The sequence below is a fragment of the Coregonus lavaretus genome, assembly GCF_964263955.1.
Source record: "Coregonus lavaretus genome assembly, chromosome: 2".
Lineage (NCBI taxonomy): Eukaryota > Metazoa > Chordata > Actinopteri > Salmoniformes > Salmonidae > Coregonus > Coregonus lavaretus.
In genome coordinates, this window is record NC_139989.1 from 3,918,589 (window position 1) to 3,945,144 (window position 26,556).

At 45.0% G+C, this 26,556-nt stretch overlaps 1 protein-coding gene across 2 annotated transcripts; it reads left to right on the top strand.

The window, feature by feature from the left end:
• The first annotated feature begins 650 nt into the window (after positions 1–650).
• Positions 651–25,106, top strand: LOC311100949 (actin-binding protein WASF3-like). Of its 2 annotated transcripts, XM_084141930.1 has the most exons (10): positions 651–748; positions 10,352–10,507; positions 19,632–19,766; positions 20,015–20,168; positions 20,339–20,456; positions 20,548–20,729; positions 21,039–21,281; positions 21,853–22,154; positions 23,023–23,170; positions 23,355–25,106. In XM_084141930.1, coding segments are annotated over exons 2-10 (1,416 nt in total). In that variant the 5' UTR covers positions 651–748; positions 10,352–10,374; the 3' UTR covers positions 23,356–25,106. The 2 variants fall into 2 exon arrangements, with proteins under 2 accessions (XP_083998056.1, XP_083998055.1); XM_084141929.1 differs by lacking the exons at positions 651–748; positions 23,355–25,106 and adding an exon at positions 9,866–9,933 and having other exon boundaries at positions 23,023–23,261.
• Positions 25,107–26,556: the final 1,450 nt, after the last annotated feature.

Sequence of the window (26,556 nt, forward strand, 5' to 3'; positions counted from 1 at the left end):
TTATGTTCTCTTCCAGGAATAGAAGTGTCTTCAATAATGGAACAATCCCAGTTCGTCCTCTTTATCTCTAAGGTCTGTCATTACTCATTCACTGCCCTCTCTCGATCTCTCCTTCGCTATATCTCTTTCGGTCTTTCTCGCTCTCACACATTTACACAGAAGATGAGGTTGCCCTCTCACAAAATATAATCTTCCCCCTTTGCCCAGTTCAAAGCTTGTGCTTCCCTAAAACAAGCAGTCATCCCAGTCAGTTACTAAAGCTGCTAGAATGGAATCAGTCCAGCTCTATCATTAAACCTGCCACGTGTCAGTTGCTCCCAAAAAACCCTCTAAAAAGATGCCCCTGTTATAAGACCCTTTTAAACTGTAGGCCAAATCCTCCATCCCCCAAAATGTGTTTATTTTAAGCCTTTAACGTTAACACGGCATGGGGACTGGATTGCATAAAATGGTAAGCCCCCTGTAGCCTCCCCTACACACCCTGAGACCCCGCCCTATCCATGCCCGACAGGGAACCTCGATGTCACTCATGCCTTTCAAGGGCTGCGATTTGACAATGGGAACACCCACTACTTATTAAATCCCCGTTACTGAATGCTGATAGGCAGAGTCTGCCGGCGGATCCCGCCCCCCGCGGTGGATCGTTTGGAGTGGCCAGACGGCCAGGGACACAGATGGCAGCGCGAACAAGAGGAGTATCTAACGGGACATGCTGACAGACTGAAATCTATTACATTTCTGACTGCTGGTGAGGGTTTTTACTATACATTTATAACTCATCATAAGAATGTGAATTTTACTCACCAAACTGTTTATTTTTGCCCCTAATTGAATGTATTTTTTTATATGTAGAATTGCGTTAATCGAAATGGTCGAACCACTGACTGGACGGAGCCGCCGGCCGCCACTAGTGGATACTCAATATATGACAATGATGAAGCACAAGGGCTTTACGAGTTATCTGTGTCCAAGGCCCGATTCTTTAAATACAATTATAGCTTATTACTGCATACTCCATTTGGTCTTGCTCGGAACCGGTTTATTATTGTTCACTGGAACGGACAAAATGCATTTGATGTAGAAAGTGTTAGAACTAAGTTGGGTTATAATATTGTTGCTATCGGTGCAGGCTGGGAAATAGAATCGGTAAACAGATGTAGGTCAGCCGACCCATCAGTAACGGGAAGAGACAGTGAGGAACTTTGATCGCGCTTGCCATCAGTTTTGTGTCTGCATGTGTAGGCTAGGCTGTGTTGTGTTTGTGCACAGCCTGCAGCCAGCGCACAGGCGGCTGGTTTTGTTGCTCACCCACACTCTCCAGAAAGCAAGATAGATTAACTACAATTGTTCTATTAAAATGTGAAATGGGCTACGTTATTCTGTGAATGTAGGGCAGTGACATGTCAATTATTATAAGGTTCACAGACTATAATTAACATAGCCTATATCTTTATGAATAGAGTAATAGGCATATTGCATGTTGTAGAGACCATGCATGATCAAGCAATGTCAGAGTAGGATTTTTTAGCGTAATTTTTAGGGCAATGTGTAACCTGACGTAATTGATCTTGCAATATTGATGACCCACCACGAGCTCTCGCGCCAAGAGGCTGTACTTGACTCATAAATGGATAATGTTGCCCTGCTCAGGAATTTCGGCATCCATAGTAAAAGCTGTGTGTGGGTGTAGAGGGTCTTTAGGGAGACACATCAACTACATCCTGGTGGCAGTAGTCAGGATGTCTCTAGTGACATTCAAAGGCCCTCAGCTCTCTGAGCTCTGGAGATGGCTAATGTGCTGCTAAGGATCTGAGAGGCTATAGTGGTTTTGTGTGTGAGTGTGCTTGCACAGGTGCGTGGCAGAGAAAAGTAATTTTCCTCTGGCATTGCAAGTTATTAGTTTGTCAGAGTAGCCTACATGCCTGGCGGAGCTATTCCTGTGTGTTTGTATTAGGGCTTTACTCTTTCTTTGACTTCCTGCAGTTTCTCACTCTCTCTCTCTCTCCCCACCTCACTAGTGTTTTTTTCTCTCTCGCTCAAACTGTTTTGCAATGAAAGTCTACAGTAGCCTCAACAGCCCTCTGTAGGGTAGCACTATGGTGTAGCCGGAGGATAGCTAGCTTCCGTCCTCCTCTGGGTACATTGACTTCAATACAAAACCTAGGCGGCTCATGGTTCTCACCCCCTTCCATAGACTTATAATTATAAAAATTTCTGGAGGACCTCCTCCAACTAGGGTTAAATGGTGGGAACCCGGTTACCGAGATTTACCGCCCAAAACCACTCCCTTTTCCCGGGATAAATAACTGCGAGAAACCGGTAAATTATAATAAATTATTAATATCAATAGGGACGTGAAATGGAACTGTTAAATTATATGCGATGTCTAAATATGTCTTCTCTACGGCCTTCTCTCTGCTCGCTGTATGATCAATCATCAATGCTCATGGTGGGGACAGACAGCCCATCTCAGTATGGAGTCCAGTTCACAATGCATGTAGACCTACAGTATCATCTCATCATGGTAACTTTTTCCATGTGAAAGGTAGGCCTACATTTGCTATATCATAGCCTTTGCTACAGTAATATAAGGACCGAATGCGTGTCTAATTTACACATCTCCATCTGGCTTTCGGGGATCACCTTCTTAATTTGTTTTTATTGTAAAGATGTGTTTTATTATTGCAGCTGCAGAGTTTAATGCGTTTGAGCCAATCAGTTGTGTTGTGACAAGGTAGGGGTGGTATACAGAAGATAGCCCTATTTGGTAAAAGACCAAGTCCATATTATGGCAAAAACATCTCAAATAAGCAAGGAGAAATGACAGTCCATCATTACTTTAAGACATGAAGGTCAGTCAATCCGGAAAATGTCAAGAACTTTGAACGTTTCTTCAAATGCAGTCGCAAAAACCATCAAGCGCTATGATGAAACTGGCTCTCATGAGGACCGCCACAGGAATGGAAGACCCAGAGTTACCTCTGCTGTAGAGGATAAGATCATTAGAGTTACCAGTCTCAGAAATTGCAGCCCAAATAATGCTTCACAGAGTTCAAGTAACAGACACATCTCAACTGTTCAGAGGAGACTGCGTGAATCAGGCCTTCATGGTCGAATTGCTGCAAAGAAACCACTACTAAAGAACACCAATACGAAGAAGAGACTTGCTTGGGCCAAGAAACACGAGCAATGGACATTAGACCGGTGGAAATATGTCCTTTGGTCTGATGAGTCCAAATTTGAGATTTTTGGTTCCAACCGCCGTGTCTTTGTGAGACGCAGAGTAGGTGAATGGATGTGTGGTTCCCACCATGAAGCATGAAGGAGGAGGTGTGATGGTGTGGGGGTGCTTTGCTGGTGACACTGTCAGTGATTTAATTAGAATTCAAGGCACACTTAACCAGCATGGCTACCACAGCATTCTGCAGCGATACGCCATCCCTTCTGGTTTGCGCTTAGTCGGACTATCATTTGTTTTTCAACAGGACAATGACCCAAAACTCACCTCCAGGCTGTGTAAGGGCTATTTGACCAAGAAGGAGAGTGATGGAGTGCTGCATCAGATGACCTGGCCTCCACAATCACCCGACCTCAACACAATTGAGATGGTTTGGCATGAGTTGGACCGCAGAGTGAAGGAAAAGCAGCCAACAAGTGCTCAGCATATGTGGGAACTCCTTCAAGATTGTTGGAAAAGCATTCCCTGTGAAGCTGGTTGAGAGAATGCCAAGAGTGTTCAAAGCTGTCATCATGGCTACTTTGAAGAATCTGAAATCTAAAATATATTTTGATTTGTTTGACACATTTTTGGTTACTACATGATTCCATATGTGTTATTTCATAGTTTTGATGTCTTCACTATTATTCTACAATGTAGAAAATAGTAAAAATAAAGAAGACCCCTTGAATGAGTAGGTGTCCAAACTTATGACTGGTAGTGTTTACCTCATTACTATTTATACAGTATTCAAGGGTTTTCTTTATCTCTCCTTAAAAAACGCTCCTTAGCTCTTGGAGTCCCATGCAGGAAACGCTAGACTAGAATAGCTTACTGGACATTTCTTTTTTTTGTTTTTGCATTTCTTATACCAATAGACAATTCAAAGAGGGACGCAAGCTCTTGTTTTCTGAATGTTAAATACAGCAGCCAATAGAACTCACGGGTAGTTTGAAAGAAGAGCAAACGTGGTAGGCTATAGCAGTTATTTATTCAGTCCCATAACCATTCAATCTTCGTGAAGAGAAGTGAAAGCCATCTGCATCTAATTGTAGTCCTATATTATTCAAGCATGTCATTAGAATGATGGAGATAAGGACAACCAAACTTATTTATTTTAACTGTTGAAGGTGATGAAGGAATGAGGCAACAATAGAGACCGATGACTGAAATTATTAGGCCTACTCTACACGCAGCCAGAGACAGTAGCCGCAGCATCGCCCTTGCAAAAAATAACCTGCAACAGATTGGCTAGTGAAACGCTCACCCGGAACTCTGATTGCACCAGCAAACTGTTAATCAACGCAGGTCGGGTGAGCTAGCCAACAGATTGCTAATTTGCTGTACAGTTATGGGATCAGGTGCAGCGAAAACGTCAAATTGTAGGAAGAGAGGATTGCCATAGTAAATAAATATGCAGCTCCAAAAATAGTTTGGTGATCAAGAGTATTAACTGTTTACTTTGCAAGCTCACCAGTAATGTGGCAACAATTAGTAGCACAGGCCTACTGGTCTTTGGTATGTAACAATTGCTTTAAATTAATAATTAACTTATGAAGCTTGAATTTGGAATTTGTTGTTAAAATTAATTATTACTGTGGCGAAGACGCACCATAGCGCTGCTCTTCACTTGCGCTCTCCAAACTCCCGCCAGTGGAGAATGCTTTTTTTCTCTTGTTAAAATGTTTGCTGTTGCTTTCACACCTTTAAATACATAGGCCTTATGTGGGAAATCTATATTCCATCTAATACTACAATAACTGCTAGCGTTTCATCATTCCATCCCCTTACCGTTCATTGCAACGCGTAGACATTTCTGTTTCACGTTTGATAGGCCTGAGATACATTTTCATTTAGCCAACCATTTGTTAACCTGATCTGATTGGGCGTGATTTTTATAGTGCACATGCACATGCACGTTCGCAAGACTCATGAGGTGAAAGTTCTGTTTATTTAATTCAATGTATGGTTTCCTTTGTTCATATTTTCCGGGTTATGTCGGAGTTCCGTGTGTCTGTGTCCAATGTCTCTGTCATTCTGGTTGTGCATAATAGGAGCGGGCGCGCGCCTCAGTTCACATAGAAATAGGCTACGTGGCCTGCGCTCCACGCTTTGGAGTCAGAACGTTGAATAAGACAAAATCATTGTTCCATTTATGCATGGTGTTGAAATATAATTAATAATCATTAAGTCAGATTAAGACTAATGTACCAGTGGATGTGGAAATTGCCTTTTACATTGTAGAAACAGTTTATTGGTTGTAATTGCCCATTGGGTAATTGTATGGTCCTGGGGGCCAGGTGCTTATATTATGTAGGCCTAACTGTTTGAGCTCCTGTGTTTGACAGATTTGATTTTTGCTTTCTTGCCCTCTACCAGTGTCCGTTCAGATTAGGTTAAGCCTGATACAGAGTATATTTCTTTTGGGCTATTGCCCGTGTATATTTGGTCAATTTACTATATTTTGTATAACATGGCACTTTCACCATTGGATCACCAAGACCTGTAAATAAATCTACACTCTGAGCATGTCAACCTGCCTTGCATTTCCTAAAAAATGAAGGAGAAACGAGAGAGAGAGAGCTAGCTATATTTTGTAGTATTTTTTTCACTTATTTAGCTAGCTACAGTGAGGGAAAAAAGTGTTTGATCCCCTGCTGATTTGGTACGTTTTCCCACTGACAAAGAAATTATCTGTCTATAATTTTAATGGTAGGTTTATTTGAACAGTGAGAGACAGAATAACAACAAAAAAATCCAGAAAACGTATGTCAAAAATGTTAGAAATTGATTTGCATTTTAATGAGGGAAATAAGTATTTGACCCCTCTGCAAAACATGACTTAGTACTTGGTGGCAAAACCCTTGTTGGCAATCACAGAGGTCAGACGTTTCTTGTAGTTGGCCACCAGGTTTGCACACATCTCAGGAGGCATTTTGTCCCACTCCTCTTTGCAGATCTTCTCCAAGTCATTAAGGTTTCGAGGCTGACGTTTGGCAACTCAAACCTCCAGCTCCCTCCACAGATTTTCTATGGGATTAAGGTCTGGAGACTGGCTAGGCCACTCCAGGACCTTAATGTGCTTCTTCTTGAGCCACTCCTTTGTTTCCTTGGCCGTGTGTTTTGGGTCATTGTCATGCTGGAATACCCATCCACGACCCATTTTCAATGCCCTGGCTGAGGGAAGGAGGTTCTCACCCAAGATTTGATGGTACATGGCCCCGTCTATCATCCCTTTGATGCGGTGGAGTTGTTCTGTCCCCTTAGCAGTAAAACACCCCCAAAGCATAATGTTTCCACCTCCATGTTTGATGGTGGGGATGGTGTTCTTGGGGTCATAGGCAGCATTCTTCCTCCTCCAAACACGGCGAGTTGAGTTGATGCCAAAGAGCTCCATTTTGGTCTCATCTGCCCACAACACTTTCACCCAGTTCTCCTCTGAATCATTCAGATGTTCATTGGCAAACTTCAGACGGGCATGTATATGTGCTTTCTTGAGCAGGGGGACCTTGCGGGCACTGCAGGATTTCAGTCCTTCACGGCGTAGTGTGTTACCAATTGTTTTCTTGGTGACTATGGTCCCAGCTGCCTTGAGATCATTGACAAGATCCTCCCATGTAGTTCTGGGCAGATTCCTCACCGTTCTCATGATCATTGCAACTCCACAAGGTGAGATCTTGCATGGAGCCCCAGGCCGAGGGAGATTGACAGTTCTTTTGTGTTTCTTTCATTTGCGAATAATCGCACCAACTGTTGTCATCTTCTCACCAAGCTGCTTGGCGATGGTCTTGTAGCCCATTCCAGCTTTGTGTAGGTCTACAATCTTGTCCCTGACATCCTTGGAGAGCTCTTTGGTCTTGGCCATGGTGGAGAGTTTGGAATCTGATTAATTGATTGCTTCTGTGGACAGGTGTCTTTTATACAGGTAACAAGCTGAGATTAGGAGCACTCCCTTTAAGAGTGTGCTCCTAATCTCAGCTCGTTACCTGTATAAAAGACACCTGGGAGCCAGATATCTTTCTGATTGAGAGGAGGTCAAATACTTATTTCCCTCATTAAAATGCAAATCAATTTATAACATTTTTAACATGCGTTTTTCTGGGTTTTTTGTTGTTATTCTGTCTCTCACTGTTCAAATAAACGTACCATTAAAATTATAGACTGATAATTTATTTGTCAGTGGGCAAACGTACAAAATCAGTAGGGGATCAAATAATTTTTTCCCTCACTGTAGCTTCCAAGTCAAGGCAAGCTTTTGGTTTTATTAATGTATTGCCACCGGGGACCGCCGGTGTAACTGCTAAAGTGCTTGCTGACTGTACACTGTACTGTATGGTTGTATCGGGTTTAGTAACGCGTTAGTTCTATTAACTATGTTGACTTAAACATTAGATAATATGGTTACAACGGTGTAGGCTGTGTGTAACGGTTAGCAGTTATGATATGAAGGTTTGGCTTGGAAAAGTTTTTTCGCCTGGTCACAGACAGCTGATGTGTTGTGCACTGGATTCCACAAGCGGAGGGAAAAGGTGAGAGAGGAGGAATTATGAGCAAAGTGATCATGCTGTTTGTATGTGGCTGCTATGAATGTTACCTGTGTTTGCGTGTGATCAGGGGTGTATTCATTCCGCCGATTCTTAAACGTAAGCAAACGGTACAAAATAGGGATAGACATACCTGAATTTGGTCCAATAGAAACTCTCGTTTGCAGCCGTGGGACTAATGATTAAACCCTAGATCAGCTAGGCAAGAGTGTGCAAGGCGGTATTCAATGTGTCACTGTCTGTCACCTTGATTTACAAAAAATTATCTTGACCTGTGCACCTACGTTGTAAACTTTCATTCATAGGCTAGGTTTTAGCAACCTCATGATGGGTATAGGGAAATTTGAGTATCATGTAGTAGCCTAAATCTATCGATGTTACATTGAGCTGGGTGAATGGAATATGAATGACAGTCATCCAATATGCTGTAATAGAAATAAGGCCATGCTCATAAAGAAATGTATCGTCCTCCCTCATCTTAAACGGCACGACCTCAACTGGTGTATTTATTATTATTATTATTGTTTCATTCACACCTGCACTGTTGGAGCTCGGCGCTTAAGAATTTCACTGTATACGTAAACTACATCTGCAAACCTGTGCATGTGACTAAATATAAGAAATCGTAATCTAACTCTCACTCTCTCTCGCTCTCTCCCACTTTCTCTATTCCTCTATTTTTCCATGTCTCTCTTCCTCCTTTTTCTTCCCCCTCTCTCACTCTTTCTCCCCTCTCTTCCTTTCTGAGTGGAGTGCCCTCTTTTCAGGGGGTGTTAAAAGAAGGTCTGGGAGGGGAGTGGAGGGGGAGGCATGCATGGGAGCACTCTGCTGTTGCCGTGTGAACGGAGCTCCATTGTCCTAGGAACCTTTCAGAGTGGCTTCCCTGAGGCCCCTGCTCATCCCCTCCCTCACTCACTCACTCTCTAGACACACAGACACACATTTCCTTTTTCTCGTACACACACACACACACACCATATACACACATTATTTACCCCCTCACACACACACACGTTCCCTTCCTCTCTCCCACTTTCCTTTATTTGCCTCCCCTCCCCAACCTCTAATTATCTCCCCATTGTCACACCAGACAAGAACAAAAACAAACTCATGGCATATGTTAACTATATGCAGAACTTCCAAGCAGAGCAAACCAACACATTTCACAGACTAACGTTTTTCTATAATAATGTAGGCCTGGTTCAATACGCAAATCAGGATGCTATCTCTTTAACAGCAGGCCTAATTGGCTGTTTTCACTGAGCTTTGTGGCAGCAGATGATGGTGTAGTAATTCTCCTTTGTTGTCCCTTATTGGTTTGTGGCTGTAAGCAGGGCTTGGCGGGGGGTATTGGACCGAAGCCAGCTGAGGACTCTGCCGTAACCTTGGGGGGAGGTTGCTACTTGGTGGTCAGAAATGACTATTTTCTCTGTCAACACCATCAAAGGGGGTAGCCTTTGGTTAAGATTATTGGGCCAGTAACTGAAAGGTCGCTGGGTCAAATCCCCAAGCCAGCAAGTTGGAAAAATCTGCCGTTCTGCCCTTGAGCAAGGCAGTTAACCCCCAACAATAATTGCACCCGGGCGCCGATGACGTGGACATTGATTAAGGCAGCCCCCCACACCTCTCTGATTCAGAGGGATTGGGTTAAATGCAGAAGACACATTTCGGTGGAATGCATTCAGTTGTGCAACTGACTAGGTATCCCCTTCACAAAACCCCCTATTCATCAATGACACACACAGCTTAGCATACTAGATCTGAAAAAGAGTGGCTGAGGGGTCAGCTTTGCTGTTGGGTGTATTGTTCTTCTGCTCCTCTGGGAGGACAGGACGTAGAGATGTTACACTGTGAGGAACAGGAAGCTGGAGCCGGGCGGAGGCCGTAAAAACAGGAAGCAGGAAGAGGCCCAGATAAGATGGCCGCTCCGATGCTTTCTGAGATCCCTTTTTCATCTGCTGTAGAAGCGGCCCTTAGACACAGATCTAGGATCAGCTTAGCCTCCTCAGATCCTGACTTAAACCATTATAGGGAAGATGTAGACCTTAGATTAGTATCAAGGAAAGAGCAATTTAATCCTTTGTGTCTAGTGAATGTGTCCAATTGCATTGGAGAGTGTGTGTTGGTCTGAACTATCAAGGGAATGTGTCTCAGCGTGCACGGCACAGGAGAGTGAGTTTGTGTTTGAACTGTTGACCGTACATCTGGGGCAGTGGTAAGGCTGGAAAGCATTAGCTGGACTGTAGCTTATTTTCTTAATACCTTAATCTCTCTGACGTTGGCCTGCTACTGTCTACTACTACTGTCATGGACGGGTCTGGACCGGTCTGGAAGGGTCACAGTTGTATGCCCAGTCTTTTTAACCCTGTTTGGAAGAATAGGATTGTGCGTTTGTTAGTGTGTGCTAATATGTCTGGCCAGTGACTAGCTGTGTGTGTATCTGTCTCCGTGCATCGTGGATGTGTTTATACTAACCATATTTATTTACAATAGTTATAACTTACAACAAAAGTTGTCTGTAAATACGTTCATTATGTAAGTAGAGTGTGTCATATATCATATGTATTGTGTGTCCTGTGGTTCTCTCTAGGTGTGACAGTGTGAGGTGTCACCATGCCTCTGGTGAAGAGGAACATCGACCCACGCCACCTGTGCCGGGGGGCGTTGCCAGAGGGCGTTGGCAGTGAGCTGGAGTGTGTGATGAACAACACCCTCTCCTCCATCATCCGCCAGCTCAGCAGCCTGAGTAACACACACACTCAGAAAACACACAGATACAGAGCACTAACCACACACTACAAACGACTACATACGCTTTATACCAGTGTTTCAACAGTAACATACAGTGGGGAGAACAAGTATTTGATACACTGCCGATTTTGCAGGTTTTCCTACTTACAAAGCATGTAGAGGTCTGTAATTTTTATCATAGGTACACTTCAACTGTGAGAGACGGAATCTAAAAAATCCAGAAAATCACATTGTATGATTTTTAAGTAATTAATTTGCATTTTATTGCATGACATAAGTATTTGATACATCAGAAACGCAGAACTTAATATTTGGTACAGAAACCTTTGTTTGCAATTACAGAGGTCATAAGTTTCCTGTAGGTCTTGACCAGGTTTGCACACACTGCAGCAGGGATTTTGGCCCACTCCTCCATTCAGACCTTCTCCAGATCCTTCAGGTTTCGGGACTGTCGCTGGGCAATACGGACTTTCAGCTCCCTCCAAAGATTTTCTATTGGGTTCAGGTCTGGAGACTGGCTAGCCCACTCCAGGACCTTGAGATGCTTCTTACGGAGCCACTCCTTAGTTGCCCTGGCTGTGTGTTTCGGGTCGTTGTCATGCTGGAAGACCCAGCCACGACCCATCTTCAATGCTCTTACTGAGGGAAGGAGGTGGTTGGCCAAGATCTCGCGATACATGGCCCAATCCATCCTCCCCTCAATACAGTGCAGTCGTCCTGTCCCCTTTGCAGAAAAGCATCCCCAAAGAATGATGTTTCCACATCCATGCTTCACGTTTGGGATGGTGTTCTTGGGGTTGTACTCATCCTTCTTCTTCCTCCAAACACGGCGAGTGGACTTTAGACCAAAAAGCTCTATTTTTGTCTCATCAGACCACATGACCTTCTCCCATTCCTCCTCTGGATCATCCAGATGGTTATTGGCAAACTTCAGACGGGCCTGGACATGCACTGGCTTGAGCAGGATTTTAATCCATGACGGCGTAGTGTGTTACTAATGGTTTTCTTTGAGACTGTGGTCCCAGCTCTCTTCAGGTCATTGACCAGGTCCTGCTGTGTAGTTCTGGGCTGATCCCTCACCTTCCTCATGATCATTGATGCCCCACGAGGTGAGATCTTGCATGGAGCCCCAGACCGAGGGTGATTGACCGTCATCTTGAACTTCTTCCATTTTCTAATAATTGCGCCAACAGTTGTTGCCTTCTCACCAAGCTGCTTGCCTATTGTCCCAGCCTTGTGCCGGTCTACAATTTTATCCCTGATGTCCTTACACAGCTCTCTGGTCTTGGCCATTGTGGAGAGGTTGGAGTCTGTTTGATTGAGTGTGTGGACAGGTGTCTTTTATACAGGTAACCAGTTCAAACAGGTGCAGTTAATACAGGTAATGAGTGGAGAACAGGAGGGCTTCTTAAAGAAAAACTAACAGGTCTGTGAGAGCCGGAATTCTTACTGGTTGGTAGGTGATCAAATACTTATGTCATGCAATAAAATGCAAATTAATTACTTAAAAATCATACAATATGATTTTCTGGATTTTCGTTTTAGATTCTGTCTCTCACAGTTGAAGTGTACCTATGATAAAAATTACAGACCTCTACATGCTTTGTAAGTAGGAAAACCTGCAAAATCGGCAGTGTATCAAATACTTGTTCTCCCCACTGTATGTCATTGTCATTTTCCACACCTATGAATAACATGCTTATGCTGCTCATGTTGTATTGATCCTCACTGTATGAGACATGGTAATTCCCAAGTGAGTTAACCCTATTGGCGCAATGGGTAGGGTGTTTGCCTTGCGACCCAGGTTCGTTTCCCTGCCCCGCTGTTCATTAAATATTATACTATTATATACTCGCATAAAATACTCTCTCATCACCATCTATCTCATAGTCACCATGCTGCTGTGCACACTGCACAGTCCTGTTTGACATTGTGAGAAGACATGATGATATAGTGATGTTTAATCCTGGAGCAGAGATTGATTTGTCAGTGTTCAGTGAAACAGGATCAGAGCTAGAGGTCTCTAGGTCAAGACTCTGTCATCATAGACCCACAGGAGGATGTAATCCTGTTTAGATATTTCCGCAATAATACATTCAGTGTGTGTGTGCTGCGGTATATTCAACAGAGTGACTATGACCTAAGGGGGAATAGCCTGAATACCATGACACGACCCATATAATGTCCTGTCGAATATATTGAGATATTCTTTCCTCGCTTATACCCAGTATCCAACCACCACAGCTCCACCTCTCGCTCTCTCTCGACCCTCGCTTTCTTGCTTTCTCCATCTTGCTCATACTCTGTTTTCCTCCCTCCCCCAAATCTTTCTCTCTGTTTCTCTCTCTCTCTCTTTCTCTCTCTCTCTCTCTCTCTCTCTCTCTCTCTCTCTCTCTCTCTCTCTCTCTCTCTCTCTCTCTCTCTGTTTCTCTCTCTCTGTTTCTCTCTCTCTCTCTCTTCTCTCTCTCTCTCTCTCTCTCTCTCTCTCTCTCTCTCTCTCTCTCTCTCTCTCTCTCTCTCTCTCTCTCTCTCTCTCTCTCTCTCTCTCTCTCTTTCTCTCTGTCATTGTGAGAGTTGTTGTGGTGGGAGTGGAACTTTCAGCAGCTGCTGTGTGGGTTAAATATAAATGACTGGAAGCCCTGAGCTAGGGACAGGAGCTGTGTGTGTGTGTACACGTATCCGTGTGTGTGTGTTGATGCAGTATGTCCAGTGAGTGTGTGCGTGTGGAGGTGGACTGAATGTCAGAACCATGAAGAGAGGTCAGAGTTGATGGACCTCAGCATGCTAGATCTCCCTTCCTTCCTTCCTTCCTTCCTCTAAATATTTATCCAGAGGTCATCCTGTCAGTATGGTGACAGAAATAGTCTATATTTTGCGTGAGCATGCGCGCACTGTGTGTGAGTGTGTGTGCATTCATGCATTCATGCGTGGGTTTGCGTCTGACACACAAAAGTTTAGAGTTGTTAAAACGTATTGACGCCTGAACTAAACAGACTTGCTCTAGCAAAGATTGATTGCTGTGGATTTTTACTCTAGGTCCTCACATTACGGTGGTCAATTTCTTGGTTCAGTTTGTTACCAGAAGAATGGTAGAAAGAGATTTGATAGTCCCAATCATTAAGTCCATCTCAATTGGTTGCCCCTACCTGTCTGACTCTGGTGTGGTTGCTGTCTTTAGGATTGACTGTGTCTGGTTATTGCTTGGTCCTGTTCAAATCTACATACTATAATAATCTGCATTTATTACATTTGGAAAGCGCTTTTCATTATACAAGAATAATCCCAAAGTACATCAAATAAAATAGAAAATAGAAAAATAGTTTTAAAAAACAACTATATAAACTCAGCAAGAAAAGAAACGTGCTCTAACTGTCAACTGCATTTATTTTCAGCAAACTTAACATGTGTAAAGATTTGTATGAACATAACAAGATTCAACAACTGAGACATAAACTGAACAAGTTCCACAGACATGTGACTAACAGAAATTGAATAATGTGTCCCTGAACAAAAGGGGGGGTCAAAATCAAAAGTAACAGTCAGTATCTGGTGTGGCCACCAGCTGCATTAAGTACTGCAGTGCATCTCCTCCTCATGGACTGCACCAGATTTGGCAGTTCTTGCTGTGAGATGTTACCCCACTCTTCCACCAAGGCACCTGCAAGTTCCCAGACATTTCTGGAGGGAATGGCCCTAGCCCTCACCCTCCGATCCAACAGCTCCCAGACGTGCTCAATGGGATTGAGATCCGGGCTCTTTGCTGGCCATGGCAGAACACTGACATTCCTGTTTTGCAGGAAATCACGCACAGAACGAGCAGTATGGCTGGTGGCATTGTCATGCTCGAGAGTCATGTCAGGATGAGCCTGCAGGAAGGGTACCACATGAGGGAGGAGGATGTCTTCCCTGTAACACACAGCGTTGAGATTGCCTGCAATGACAACAAGCTCAGTCCGATGATGCTGTGACACACCGCCCCAGACCATGACGGACCCTCCACCTCCAAATCGATCCCGCTCCAGAGTACAGGCCTCGGTGTAACGCTCATTCCTTCGACGATAAACGCGAATCCGACCATCACCCCTGGTGAGACAAAACCGCGACTCGTCAGTGAAGAGCGCTTTTTGCCAGTTCTGTCTGGTCCAGCAACGGTGGGTTTGTGCCCATAGGCGACGTTGTTGCCGGTGATGTCTGGTGAGGACCTGCCTTACAACAGGCCTACAAGCCCTCAGTCCAGCCTCTCTCAGCCTATTGCGGACAGTCTGTGCACTGATTGAGGGATTGTGCGTTCCTGGTGTAACTCGGGCAGTTGTTGTTGCCATCCTGTACCTGTGTGATATTCGGACGTACCGATCCTGTGCAGGTGTTGTTACACGTGGTCTGCCACTGCGAGGATGATCAGCTGTCCGTCCTGTCTCCCTGTAGCGCTGTCTTAGGCGTCTCACAGTATGGACATTGCAATTTATTGCACTGGCCACATCTGCAGTCCTCATGCCTCCTTGCAGCATGCCTAAGATACGTTCACGCAGATGAGCAGGGACCCTGGGCATCTTTCTTTTGGTGTTTTTCAGAGTCAGTAGAAAGGCCTCTTTAGTGTCCTAAGTTTCCATAACTGTGACCTTAATTACCTACCATCTGTAAGCTGTTAGTGTCATAACGACCGTTCCACGGGTGCATGTTCATTAATCGTTTATGGTACATTGAACAAGCATGGGAAACAGAGTTTAAACCATTACAATGAAGATCTGTGAAGTTATTAGGATTTTTACAAATTATATTTGAAAGACAGGGTCCTGAAAAAGGGACATTTCTTTTTTTGCTGAGTTTATATATATATAATACAGTTCAAAAGTTTTAGAACACCTACTCATTCAAGGGTTTTTCTTTATTTTTACTATTTTCTACATTGTAGAATAATAGTGAAGACATCAAAACTATGAAATAACACATATGGAATCATGTGGTAACCAAAAAATTGTTAAACAAATCAAAATATATTTTATGTTTGAGATTCTTCAAATAGCCACCCTTTGCCTTGATGACAGCTTTGCACACTCTTGGCATTCTCTCAACCAGCTTCACCTGGAATGCTTTTCCATCAGTCTTGAAGGAGTTCCCACATATGCTGAGCACTTGTTGGCTACTTTTCCTTCACTCTGTGGTCCGACTCATCCCAAACCATCTCAATTTGGTTGAGGTCGGGGGATTGTGGAGACCAGGTCATCTGATGCAGCACTGCATCACTCTCCTTCTTGGTAAAATAGCCCTTACACAGCCTGGAGGTGTGTTGGGTCATTGTCCTGTTGAAAAACAAATGATAGTCCCACTATGCCCAAACCAGATGGGATGGCGTATCGCTGCAGAATGCTGTGGTAGCCATGCTGGTTAAGTGTGCCTTGAATTCTAAATAAATCACAGACAGTGTCACCAGCAAAGCACCCACACACCATAACACCTCCTCCTCCATGCTATACGGTGGGAAATACACATGCGGAGATCATGCGGAAATCTCAAATTTGGACTCCAGACCAAAGGACATATTTCCACCGGTCTAATGTCCATTGCTCGTGTTTCTTGGCCCAAGCAAGTCTCTTCTTCTTACTGGTGTCCTTTAGTAGTGGTTTCTTTGCAGCAATTCGACCATGAAGGCCTGATTCACACAGTCTCCTCTGAACAGTTGATGTTGAGATGTGACTGTTACTTGAACTCTGTGACGCATTTATTTGGACTGCAATTTCTGAGGCTGGTAACTCTAATGAACTTATCCCCTGCAACAGAGGTAACTCTGGGTCTTCCATTCCTGTGGCGGTCCTCATGAGAGCCAGTTTCATCATAGTGCTTGATGGGTATTGCGACTGCACTTGAAGAAACGTTCAAAGTTCTTGACATTTTCCGTATTGACTGACCTTCATGTCTTAAAGTAATGTTGTTTCTCTTTGCTTATTTGAGCTGTTCTTGCCATAATATGGACTTGGTCTTTTACCAAATAGGGCTAGCTTCTGTAACCCCCCCCCCCCCCCCACCTTGTCATAACACAGCTGATTGGCTCAAATGCATTAAGAAGGAAATAAATTCCACAAATTAACTTTTAGCAAGGCACACCTGTTAATTGAAATGCATTCCAGGTGACTACCTCATGAAGCTGGTTGAGAGAATGCCAAGAGTGTGCAAAACTGTCATCAAGGCAAAGGGTGGCTACTTTGAAGAATCTCAAACATAAAATATATTTTGATTTGTTTAACACTTTCTTTTGGTTACTACATGATTCCATATATGTTATTTCATAGTTTTGATGTCTTCACTATTATTCTACAATGTAGAAAATAGTAAAAATAAAGAAAAACCCTTGAATGAGTTGGTGTGTCCAAACTTTTGACTGGTAGTGTGTGTGTGTGTGTGTGTGTGTGTGTGTGTGTGTGTGTGTGTGTGTGTGTGTATGTATGTCTAACCATATCATGAATGCAACGATCAAAGTCTAGGAGGAAGGGTAGGCCATCCGATAGAGATGAGTCTTAAGGCTTTAAAAGCCCCAACAGTCTGAACAGCCCTTAGATTATCTGGAAGTGAGTTCCATAGGCGTGGTGCATGGGAGGACAAGGCACTGTCCCCCATTGTGCGGAGCCTGGTCCTGGGGGCATGATCCAGTTTGGTGTGGCTTGAACGTAGGGTGGGTTGCCGTTCATAGGGGGAGAGTAGGTCTGACAGGTAGGCGGGTCCGATGCCATTTAGGGCTTTGTAGAAGAGGAGGAGAATTCTATAGTAATTTCTTTGAGGAACAGAAAGCAAATGGAGATCAGCAAGGATGGGGGTGATGTGGGAATACTTTTTTGTTTGTGTCAGATTCTTTGCGGCACTGTTTTGTATGAGCTTACTAATTGAATTTGCAGGCAGGCTCCCCAAGTACTGCGTTCTCATAATCAATTCTGGAGAAAATGAATGCATGGATTAGCTTTTCTGCGTCAGATGAAGGGCCGTAGCCAGGATCTGAGTTTTCGTGAAATTTTAAGACAGTTGAAGCTCATTTACTGCATTTCTGTACAGTTTAAACACTTTAAAATGCTATTTGGAGAACAGCAAAAACAAGCAGAATTGACCCCGGCCATTATCACCTTGGCTGCTTTAGGTTCATTCACCTCAGTTCGTCTACAAACACATAGCCTATTAGCCATACAATTAGCCACTACACATTAACTTACATTAACTCCGCACTGGGATTAAAAAAGACCATTTAATAAATACAGAGGAATCTGTTAGCGGAAAAAATATTATTTTAACAAAATTTTGTTTTTGCAGTTTTACAGCAAATTTTCTGCAATTCAACACATTTTACATTTACATAATTTAGCAGACGCTCTTATCCAGAGCGACTTACAAATTGGTGCATTCAACTTATGATAGCCAGTGGGACAACCACCTTTTTTATTTTATTTTTATTTTTTTTAATGGTGGGCGGGTAGAAGGATTACTTTATACTATTCCAGGTATTCCTTAAAGAGGTAGGGTTTCAAGTGTCTCCGGAAGGTGGTCAGTGACTCCGCTGTCCTGGCGTCGTGGGGGAGCTTGTTCCACCATTGGGGTGCCAGAGCAGCGAATAGCTTTGACTGGGCTGAGCGGGAACTGTGCTTCCGTAGAGGTAGGGGAGCTAGCAGGCCAGAGGTGGATGAACATAGTGCCCTCGTTTGGGTGTAGGGTCTGATCAGAGCCTGAAGGTAAGGAGGTGCCGTTCCCCTCACAGCTCCGTAGGCAAGCACCATGGTCTTGTAGTAGATGCGAGCTTCAACTGGAAGCCAGTGGAGTGTGCGGAGGAGCGGGGTGACATGAGAGAACTTGGGAAGGTTGAACACCAGACGGGCTGCAGCGTTCTGGATAAGTTGTAGGGGTTTAATGGCACAGGCAGGGAGCCCAGCCAACAGCGAGTTGCAGTAATCCAGACGGGAGATGACAAGTGCCTGGATTAGGACCTGTGCCGTTTCTGTGTAAGGTAGGGTCGTACTCTGCGAATGTTGTAGAGCATGAACCTGCAGGATCGGGTCACCGCTTTGATGTTAGCGGAGAATGACAGGGTGTTGTCCAGGGTCACGCCAAGGTTCTTTGCACTCTGGGAAGAGGACACAATGGAGTTGTCAACCGTGATGGCGAGATCATGGAGCGGGCAGTCCTTCCCTGGGAGGAAGAGCAGCTCCGTCTTGCCGAGGTTCAGCTTGAGGTGGTGATCTGACATCCACACTGATATGTCTGCCAGACATGCAGAGATGCGATTCGCCACCTGGTTATCAGAAGGGGGATAACCAGACTTATGCCATGTTAATATGATATCTGAGTGAGAGTGGCTAACAAAATCAGTGGAGTCCCCCTGGAGGTCAGGACCCCTGGGCACGTGCCTTACGTGCCCGGTTGGTAATTAGGCCATGATTACTACAAGTTTTGATAGCTAGCTAGACTAACTAGACTAATTTACCAATCTAAAAAATGATCACTGACATGGGCTAATTGAGTGACTGTCACTGTGTTTACAAAACATTAAGAACAATTTCCTAATATTGAGTTGCACCCCCTTTTGCCCTCAGAACAGCCTCAATTCGTTGGAAGCCACAAGGAGTCGAAAGCGTTCCACAGGGATGCTGGCCCATGTTGACTCCAATGCTTCCCACAGTTGTGTCAAGTTGGCTGGATGTCCTTTGGGTTGTGGACCATTATTGATACATACGGCAAACTGTTGAGTGTGAAAAACCCAGCAGCGTTACAGTTCTTGACACACTTATACCGGTGCGCCTGGCACCTACTACCGTACCCCGTTCATAGGCACTTAAATCTTTTGTCTTGCCCATTCACCCTAATACACAATCCATGTCTCAATTGTCTCAAGGCTTAAAAATCATCTACACTGATTGAAGTGTATTTAATAAGTGACATCAATAAGGAATCATAGCTTTCACCTGGATTCACCTTGTCAGTCTGTCATGGAAAGAGCATGTTTTGTACACTCAGTGTATATACAGTACTGTCATTATAAAGATAACAGTTGTCTATAGTTTCCTCAAAGTGCAGTGCATGCATAATTTCGTGCACCAGGATGTCATGCTAACCACATGATCCATCTGTCTACCCTTGTACTGCAGGTAAACATGCGGAGGACATCTTTGGGGAGCTGTTCAATGAGGCCAACACGTTCTACCTGAGAGCCAACTCCCTGCAGGACCGCATCGACCGCCTGGCCGTCAAGGTCACCCAGCTGGACTCCACCGTGGAGGAAGGTGAGACGGATTAGAGGTCACAGGAAATAGGAAGTGACATCATTACTCGTTGGCATAGTGATGTGAGGTCCAGTCAGGTGTAAAAGTGCTGAAACTGAGGCTTTATAAATTATTCTCTCACACCCTGTCTGTTTCCCTCTCTTTTCTCCCACATCTCCCCAACCCTCTTTCTCTTTGTCCTTCTCTTTCTGTGTCCTCTCTCTCTCTCCCTCTTTCTCTCTCTGTTTGTCCTCTTTCTCTGTCCTCAGTCTCTCTGCAGGACATCAACATGAAGAAGGCGTTTAAGAGCAGTACCGCCCAGGACCAGCAGGTGGTGTCCACGAGGAGCATTCCCATCCCTGTCAAGGAGATGTACAACCTGAGTAACAAACCTCCACCTCTCAACATCCTCTCCAAATATAGGTGGGTTCTCTCCCCCTCCCTTTCTATGACCTGTCCAACTTCTTCTACGCAGGGCAGTCTAAACCCAGAGTCAAATACCTCACCTGATCTTGTTTTGTAGTCTCATAATGGAATGTTGTGGACGTCATTTCCCACAAACCCTGACCCGTGTTTGCCCTTTGACCCTGTAGGGACGATCACAAGGAGGGGCTGAAGTTCTACACTGACCCCTCCTACTTCTTCGACCTGTGGAGAGAGAAGATGCTGCAGGACACGGAGGACAAGAGGAAAGAGAAGAGGAAGAACAAAGTAAAATCCCTATTTTCTTTTCTTTCTTTGTATCTCTCCCTCCTTCTCTTTCTCTTCCTCCCTTTCTCCACTAATATGTCTCTCCTCACAGGAGCAGAAGCGTTGTGTGGACGGGACGTTGCAGAGGGAGGTGAAGAAGGTGCGTAAGGCTCGGAACCGTCGTCAGGAGTGGAATATGTTGTCCCTGGATAAGGAGCTGAGGCCCGACCACCGCCACACACACTCCCTCCACCAGGGATTCACCTGCGAGGGATCACTGTCCCCTGAGATGAGGCCAGTCCAAATACACACACAAAGTTACATACATACTGTATGATGAGATGAGGTCAATGAAAAGTTTACATAAAACAAAGATGCATTTATAAGATAACATATCAAATGTAAAAAAGTATGGAATAATTACCTGTCTGTATAATACTTTTCTGTATAGATGATTATTACTCACATGGAAATAAGGGGTTTCCCCCAGTACTAGGATAATTTAGTCTCTGTCAGCTGACACCTGACAGTCCTCTTCCTCCCCCTGCTGGCCATTCTGTAAAATGTTCTCTTTCCATCTCCCTCCCTTACTCTCTCTCCTAGGGGTCTTGGGCCTGACCACCACCAACGCCACTACCCTAACTCAACCAATCATGCTGGTCACGCCCACACGTACTCCGGCCCACCCCCCAGTCTCCTGGCTGCTCAGCTGGCTGCTCAGGGAAACGTCACTCTGGATCATGTCTACAGGGGAGGGACCCTGGGTCGCTCCCACAATGCGCCACCCTCTCTCCCTCCCATTGAGAACATGAATGGATCCATGTCTCTACCACCTGTGGACTACAGGTCAGCAAGTGCACATAAATAAACACGCTGGCAGACAGATTGATGCATAAATGCACAATCAAATGAACATTTAACATTCATTCACATGTGCACAGGGACATCAAACAAACCCATGTACGCTCTGTTGTTGGGGCTCTGGCCCGGCTCCAGGGTTTGTTGTGTTTAATCTGCTATTGGTTTGGGTTAGAGTTAGGGTTAGCTGATCTGATGATCAACAACAGGCTTTATTCTCTCTGGAACTAAGCGTTTGGCTCTGTAATGTACTGTCATCCCATACAAACCAAGTAGTGCCCTGGTACACTCAAAACCCAAGCGTTGTCCTCTGCCTTCTCTTAACATTGTTCGTCTGTGACCTGTCTAAATCTGGAAATAATTCCATCCTGTTGGTCTTTCTTCTTGAACTTGTCAGAGGATGTTTGTACGGTAGGATTATCATGGCTATATGTGAGATGTTTTTGTGGAGAGGCCAATAAACATATAATACTTTTTATTTCTGAAATGGTTACGATGATGTGATTGATGATTAATATAATGCCTCATGCTCGCCCTCCATATGTCCCTTCTCTCTCAGTGTGATGGGGGGACATGGAAACGGATCCCCTCCTCCTGCTCCTCTCATGCCATCTGCACAATCTGCCTTTGCCACGCCCCCCGGAGGCCCACTTCCTCCTCCAGGACTAATGGGATCAGCTGGTGTCTATGCCCCGCCCCCACTGCCACTCGCTGGGTCGCTGGTGGCTCCAACCCCCCCGATGCCTCCGCCCCCCCCTCCAGGCTCCTCCTACTCTACCACTCCCAAGATGTCCTCCGTGCCCCACAACACCCAGCCTGTTAATGATGCTCGTAGTGATTTGCTGGCGGCCATACGCATGGGTAAGAGTGCGTATCTGTATCTAACCCACCTGTCTCTGTGGCAGAGGTATTCAGTGTGTGTGTGTCTGTCTGGCAAGTTTGTTTTGCATTACCTGGTGCCCCAGGGAGGTGGAGATTTCTCTTTAGGACCAATGGAATGGTCTAAAATGGCTGTAGGTATCCAGTTGAAGTGTGTCTGTGTCTGTCTCTTCCTGGCTGTAGGTATCCAGTTGAAGAGTGTCTGTGTCTAACTGTCTCTTCCTGGCTGTAGGTATCCAGTTGAAGAGTGTCTAACTGTCTCTTCCAGGCTGTAGGTATCCAGTTGAAGAGTGTCTGTGTCTAACTGTCTCTTCCTGGCTGTAGGTATCCAGTTGAAGAGTGTCTAACTGTCTCTTCCTGGCTGTAGGTATCCAGTTGAAGAGTGTCTAACTGTCTCTTCCTGGCTGTAGGTATCCAGTTGAAGAGTGTCTAACTGTCTCTTCCTGGCTGTAGGTATCCAGTTGAAGAGTGTCTTAACTGTCTCTTCCTGGCTGTAGGTATCCAGTTGAAGAGTGTCTTAACTGTCTCTTCCTGGCTGTAGGTATCCAGTTGAAGAGTGTCTAACTGTCTCTTCCTGGCTGTAGGTATCCAGTTGAAGAGTGTCTAACTGTCTCTTCCTGGCTGTAGGTATCCAGTTGAAGAGTGTCTAACTGTCTCTTCCTGGCTGTAGGTATCCAGTTGAAGTGTCTCTGTGTCTAACTGTCTCTTCCTGGCTGTAGGTATCCAGTTGAAGAGTGTCTTAACTGTCTCTTCCTGGCTGTAGGTATCCAGTTGAAGAGTGTCTAACTGTCTCTTCCTGGCTGTAGGTATCCAGTTGAAGAGTGTCTTAACTGTCTCTTCCTGGCTGTAGGTATCCAGTTGAAGAAGGGTCAGGAGCAGCAGGAGCAGCAGGCTAAGCGGGAGCCTGTAGGGAACGACGTGGCCACCATCCTGTCCAGACGCATCGCCGTCGAATATTCAGACTCCGAGGATGACTCAGAGCTGGAGGAGAACGACTGGTCCGACTAACATACACACACACACACATCACTCTCTCACTCACTCACTCAAAAGCTGAAAAGCACATGTGCACGTTCACATCCACAAAAAAACGAAACAACTAAAATGTACACTGAGTATACCAAACATTAAGAACACCTTCCTAATATCCAGTTGCACCCCCCCCCCTCCTTTTGCCCTCAGAACATCCTCAATTCATAGTGGCATGGACTCTACAAGGTGTTGGATGTCCTTTGGGTGGTGGACCATTCTTGAAACACACGGGACACAGGAAACTGTTGAGCGTGAAAAACCCAGCAGTGTTGCAGTTCTTGACACAAACCGGTGCGCCTGGCACCTACTACCATACCCCGTTCAAAGGCATTTTTTGTCTTTCCCATTCACCCTCTGAATGGCACACATACACAATCCATGTCTCAATTGTCTCAAGGCTTAAAAATCCTTCTTTAACCTGCCTTCATCTACACTGATTGAAGTGGATTTAACAAGTGACATCAATAAGGGATCATAGCTTTCACCTGGATTCACCTGGTCCGTCTATGTCATGGAAAGAGCATGTTTTGTACATTGTGTATATACTGTCATTATAAAGAGAACAGTTGTCTATAGTTTCCTCAAAGTGCAGTGCATGCATAGTATGCATAATTTAGTGCATGTTTTGTTTTGTACACTCAGTGTATATATGCCAACAAAACAAAAACACACATATACAGGTGTATTTGTACATTATATAAGCTGGGTGACCCTTGGTCACATGTAGCACTGCTGGGAGATCAGACTCCTGCATCAGCAGCTGAAGGATTCAGAACTGGAACACTAGGGGTGTATTCAAGATGCATACTATCAGGTTCGGCTGCTATACTGGCACTAATTGTAACTGAACATTCAATTCAATACTATTACTGTTAACATTTTAAAACGCTCAAGCAACGCTCAGGGCATCTTGAATACACCCCAGGAGTCCACAGTGTCTCTCTGTATAATATCTTATCCATAATAACACTAGTGAAGCCCTATATGTGGCACCCCAGGAGTGGCACTCATCTCATGTATAGTTACTGTCTTAATAAGGGCGTTACTTAGAGAATAGCAACCTCCCCTTGGGCAGACAATCTACTTCTCTTTTCTAATCTTTTTACTGAAACACTTAATCTGGGACTGAGACCAATATTTATGTGTAGATTATAGCAAAAGGAAGATGGAGAGAAATCAGAGGGCTCAGTGTGGACTGCGGTGGTCAGGGTAGCGCTCAGAAGGAACCATGTGGACTTCGGTGGTCAGGGTAGCGCTCAGAAGGAACCGTGTGGACTGCGGTGGTCAGGGTAGCGCTCAGAAGGAACCGTGTGGACTGCGGTGGTCAGGGTAGCGCTCAGAAGGAACCGTGTGGACTGTGGTGGTCAGGGTAGCGCTCAGAAGGAAACGTGTGGACTCTGGGGGTCAGGGTAGCGTTCAGAAGGAACCGTGTGGACTGCGGTGGTCAGGGTTCTGTTGGAACAAATGGGAGAATACATTTTCAAAGTGTTTTCCTACTGTGTTCCTTCTGAAGGCGACAGGTGTGTGTGTGTGTGTGTGTGTGAGTGAGGGAGTGGCCTGAGAGGGAAGCTGTATTCCATCATCCAAACTAGCACACTACCCCCATGTGCTACACTTAGAAGGAAACGATGCTGGCTGTGCATCCTCCTAAGTGGTACTCTAGTAAGGATATTGGAACGTAGCCGGAGTGTGTGATTGGAGATGGAGAAGGATGAAAGGATGCTTAATGGATAACAGCTCAGTCTAATCGCTTAGTGATGTCTAGCAGAGATATGGAAGATGAAGAATAGATTGGATTGGGTTTAGGGTTGTCATGGTTATTTTTAGTGTGAACTCTGTAAACTTTGAACTCTGTGACCCTGAGAATAAAGAAAAATATGAGGAATAAAAATTGATATTCACAATGTTATGTCTGCCTCTCTTTACTGTTGCACCGTTGTCATGGAGACAACATGGTCCTGGCCCTGACACTGAGACAACAGTTTCCATGGTAACAGTACTGCTATCTGGGATCCTTGGGACGTCCCTACCCTATTGAAGTTGACATTTCAAATGGTTAGCGTTATTTAAGGGTAATTGTTACTGTAGGGGTTAGTGTTAGGGTAGCAACATCCCAAGGATTCCAGATAGCACTGACCCAGCTAAGAAGGGAGTCACCTTGGGAACAGAGGAGAGGGGGGAGGCACTGAGCCAATGGATGTAGAGGGAGAATAAACAAACCAAACCAACACAGGGGTTTTGTTTTTAATGCACAGCACATTATTTTAATACAAAATTAACAAGATCTCTCAATTCAGTAAACTAACCAAATCAATACAAAGTTACAACTAACACCTTGGAAAAATATACACCATGTTCACACAATTTCTTACAATATCTCAGTTAGTACAGGGTTCTCAAAGTGGGGACCTGTGTTTTATTTTTACATATTTTTTGGGGGGAATATTACTAACAACAGATTAAACAGATTCAACAAAAAGGGATCCGTGGAATAAGTTTAGAGGGTGTAATACAATACATGTGTCACGGTTTCGGCCGAGGCTGCCTCTCTTCCTTGTTCGGGCAGGCTTCGGCGTTCGTTGTCTCCGGAATACTAGCTGCCACCGTTGTATGTTTCATGTTCGTTTGCTTTTGTCTGTTTGTTGTGACACCTGTTCTCGTTTAGCGTAATTAGTGTCCTATAAGTTTCTCGTTGTGTTTGTCTAGTGTTGTGTGTTATTGATTTTGGTCTGTCGTGTGTTGGGCTTATTTCGCTATTTCGCTCGGTTGAGCTTCCCTCCACTGCGTTGGAGTGTTTACGCACCTGTTTAGTGCGCTTTTGTTTGTTCGCCTTCGTGCGTAATTTCGCCTTCGGGCAAGTCGTGTCGTATTTTCCTTGTTGGAGATTGACTAAAGTCTGTTGGACTATACTTCGGTGTCCTGCGTTTGATTCCACCACTACACCCACCTACAGCACTCGTGACAGAATAACACACCTTAAAGAATGGAATCAGCAGGAGCCGCAGCAGCCCAGGCGACGCTGGAGGACAAGGTCCGGGAACAAAGGGACCAGATCCTGCAGATGGGGACCGCACTGCAGGAGGTGATCACCACCATCCGAGGCTGGGGGACGCCTCCACCGCCACCCTCCCTGCCAGCACCATCGGCCAGTCAGCCCATTCCCGCACCGGAACCCCGAGGAGTCCGACTCTCGCTCCCGAGGGCCTACGATGGGACCGCGGCCGGGTGTCAGGGATTCCTTCTCCAGGTGGAGCTGTACCTGGCCACCGTGCACCCGGCGCCCTCGGGACATGAGAGCGTGTCCGCCCTGATCTCCTGCCTTTCCGGGAAGGCGTTGGAATGGGCCAACGCG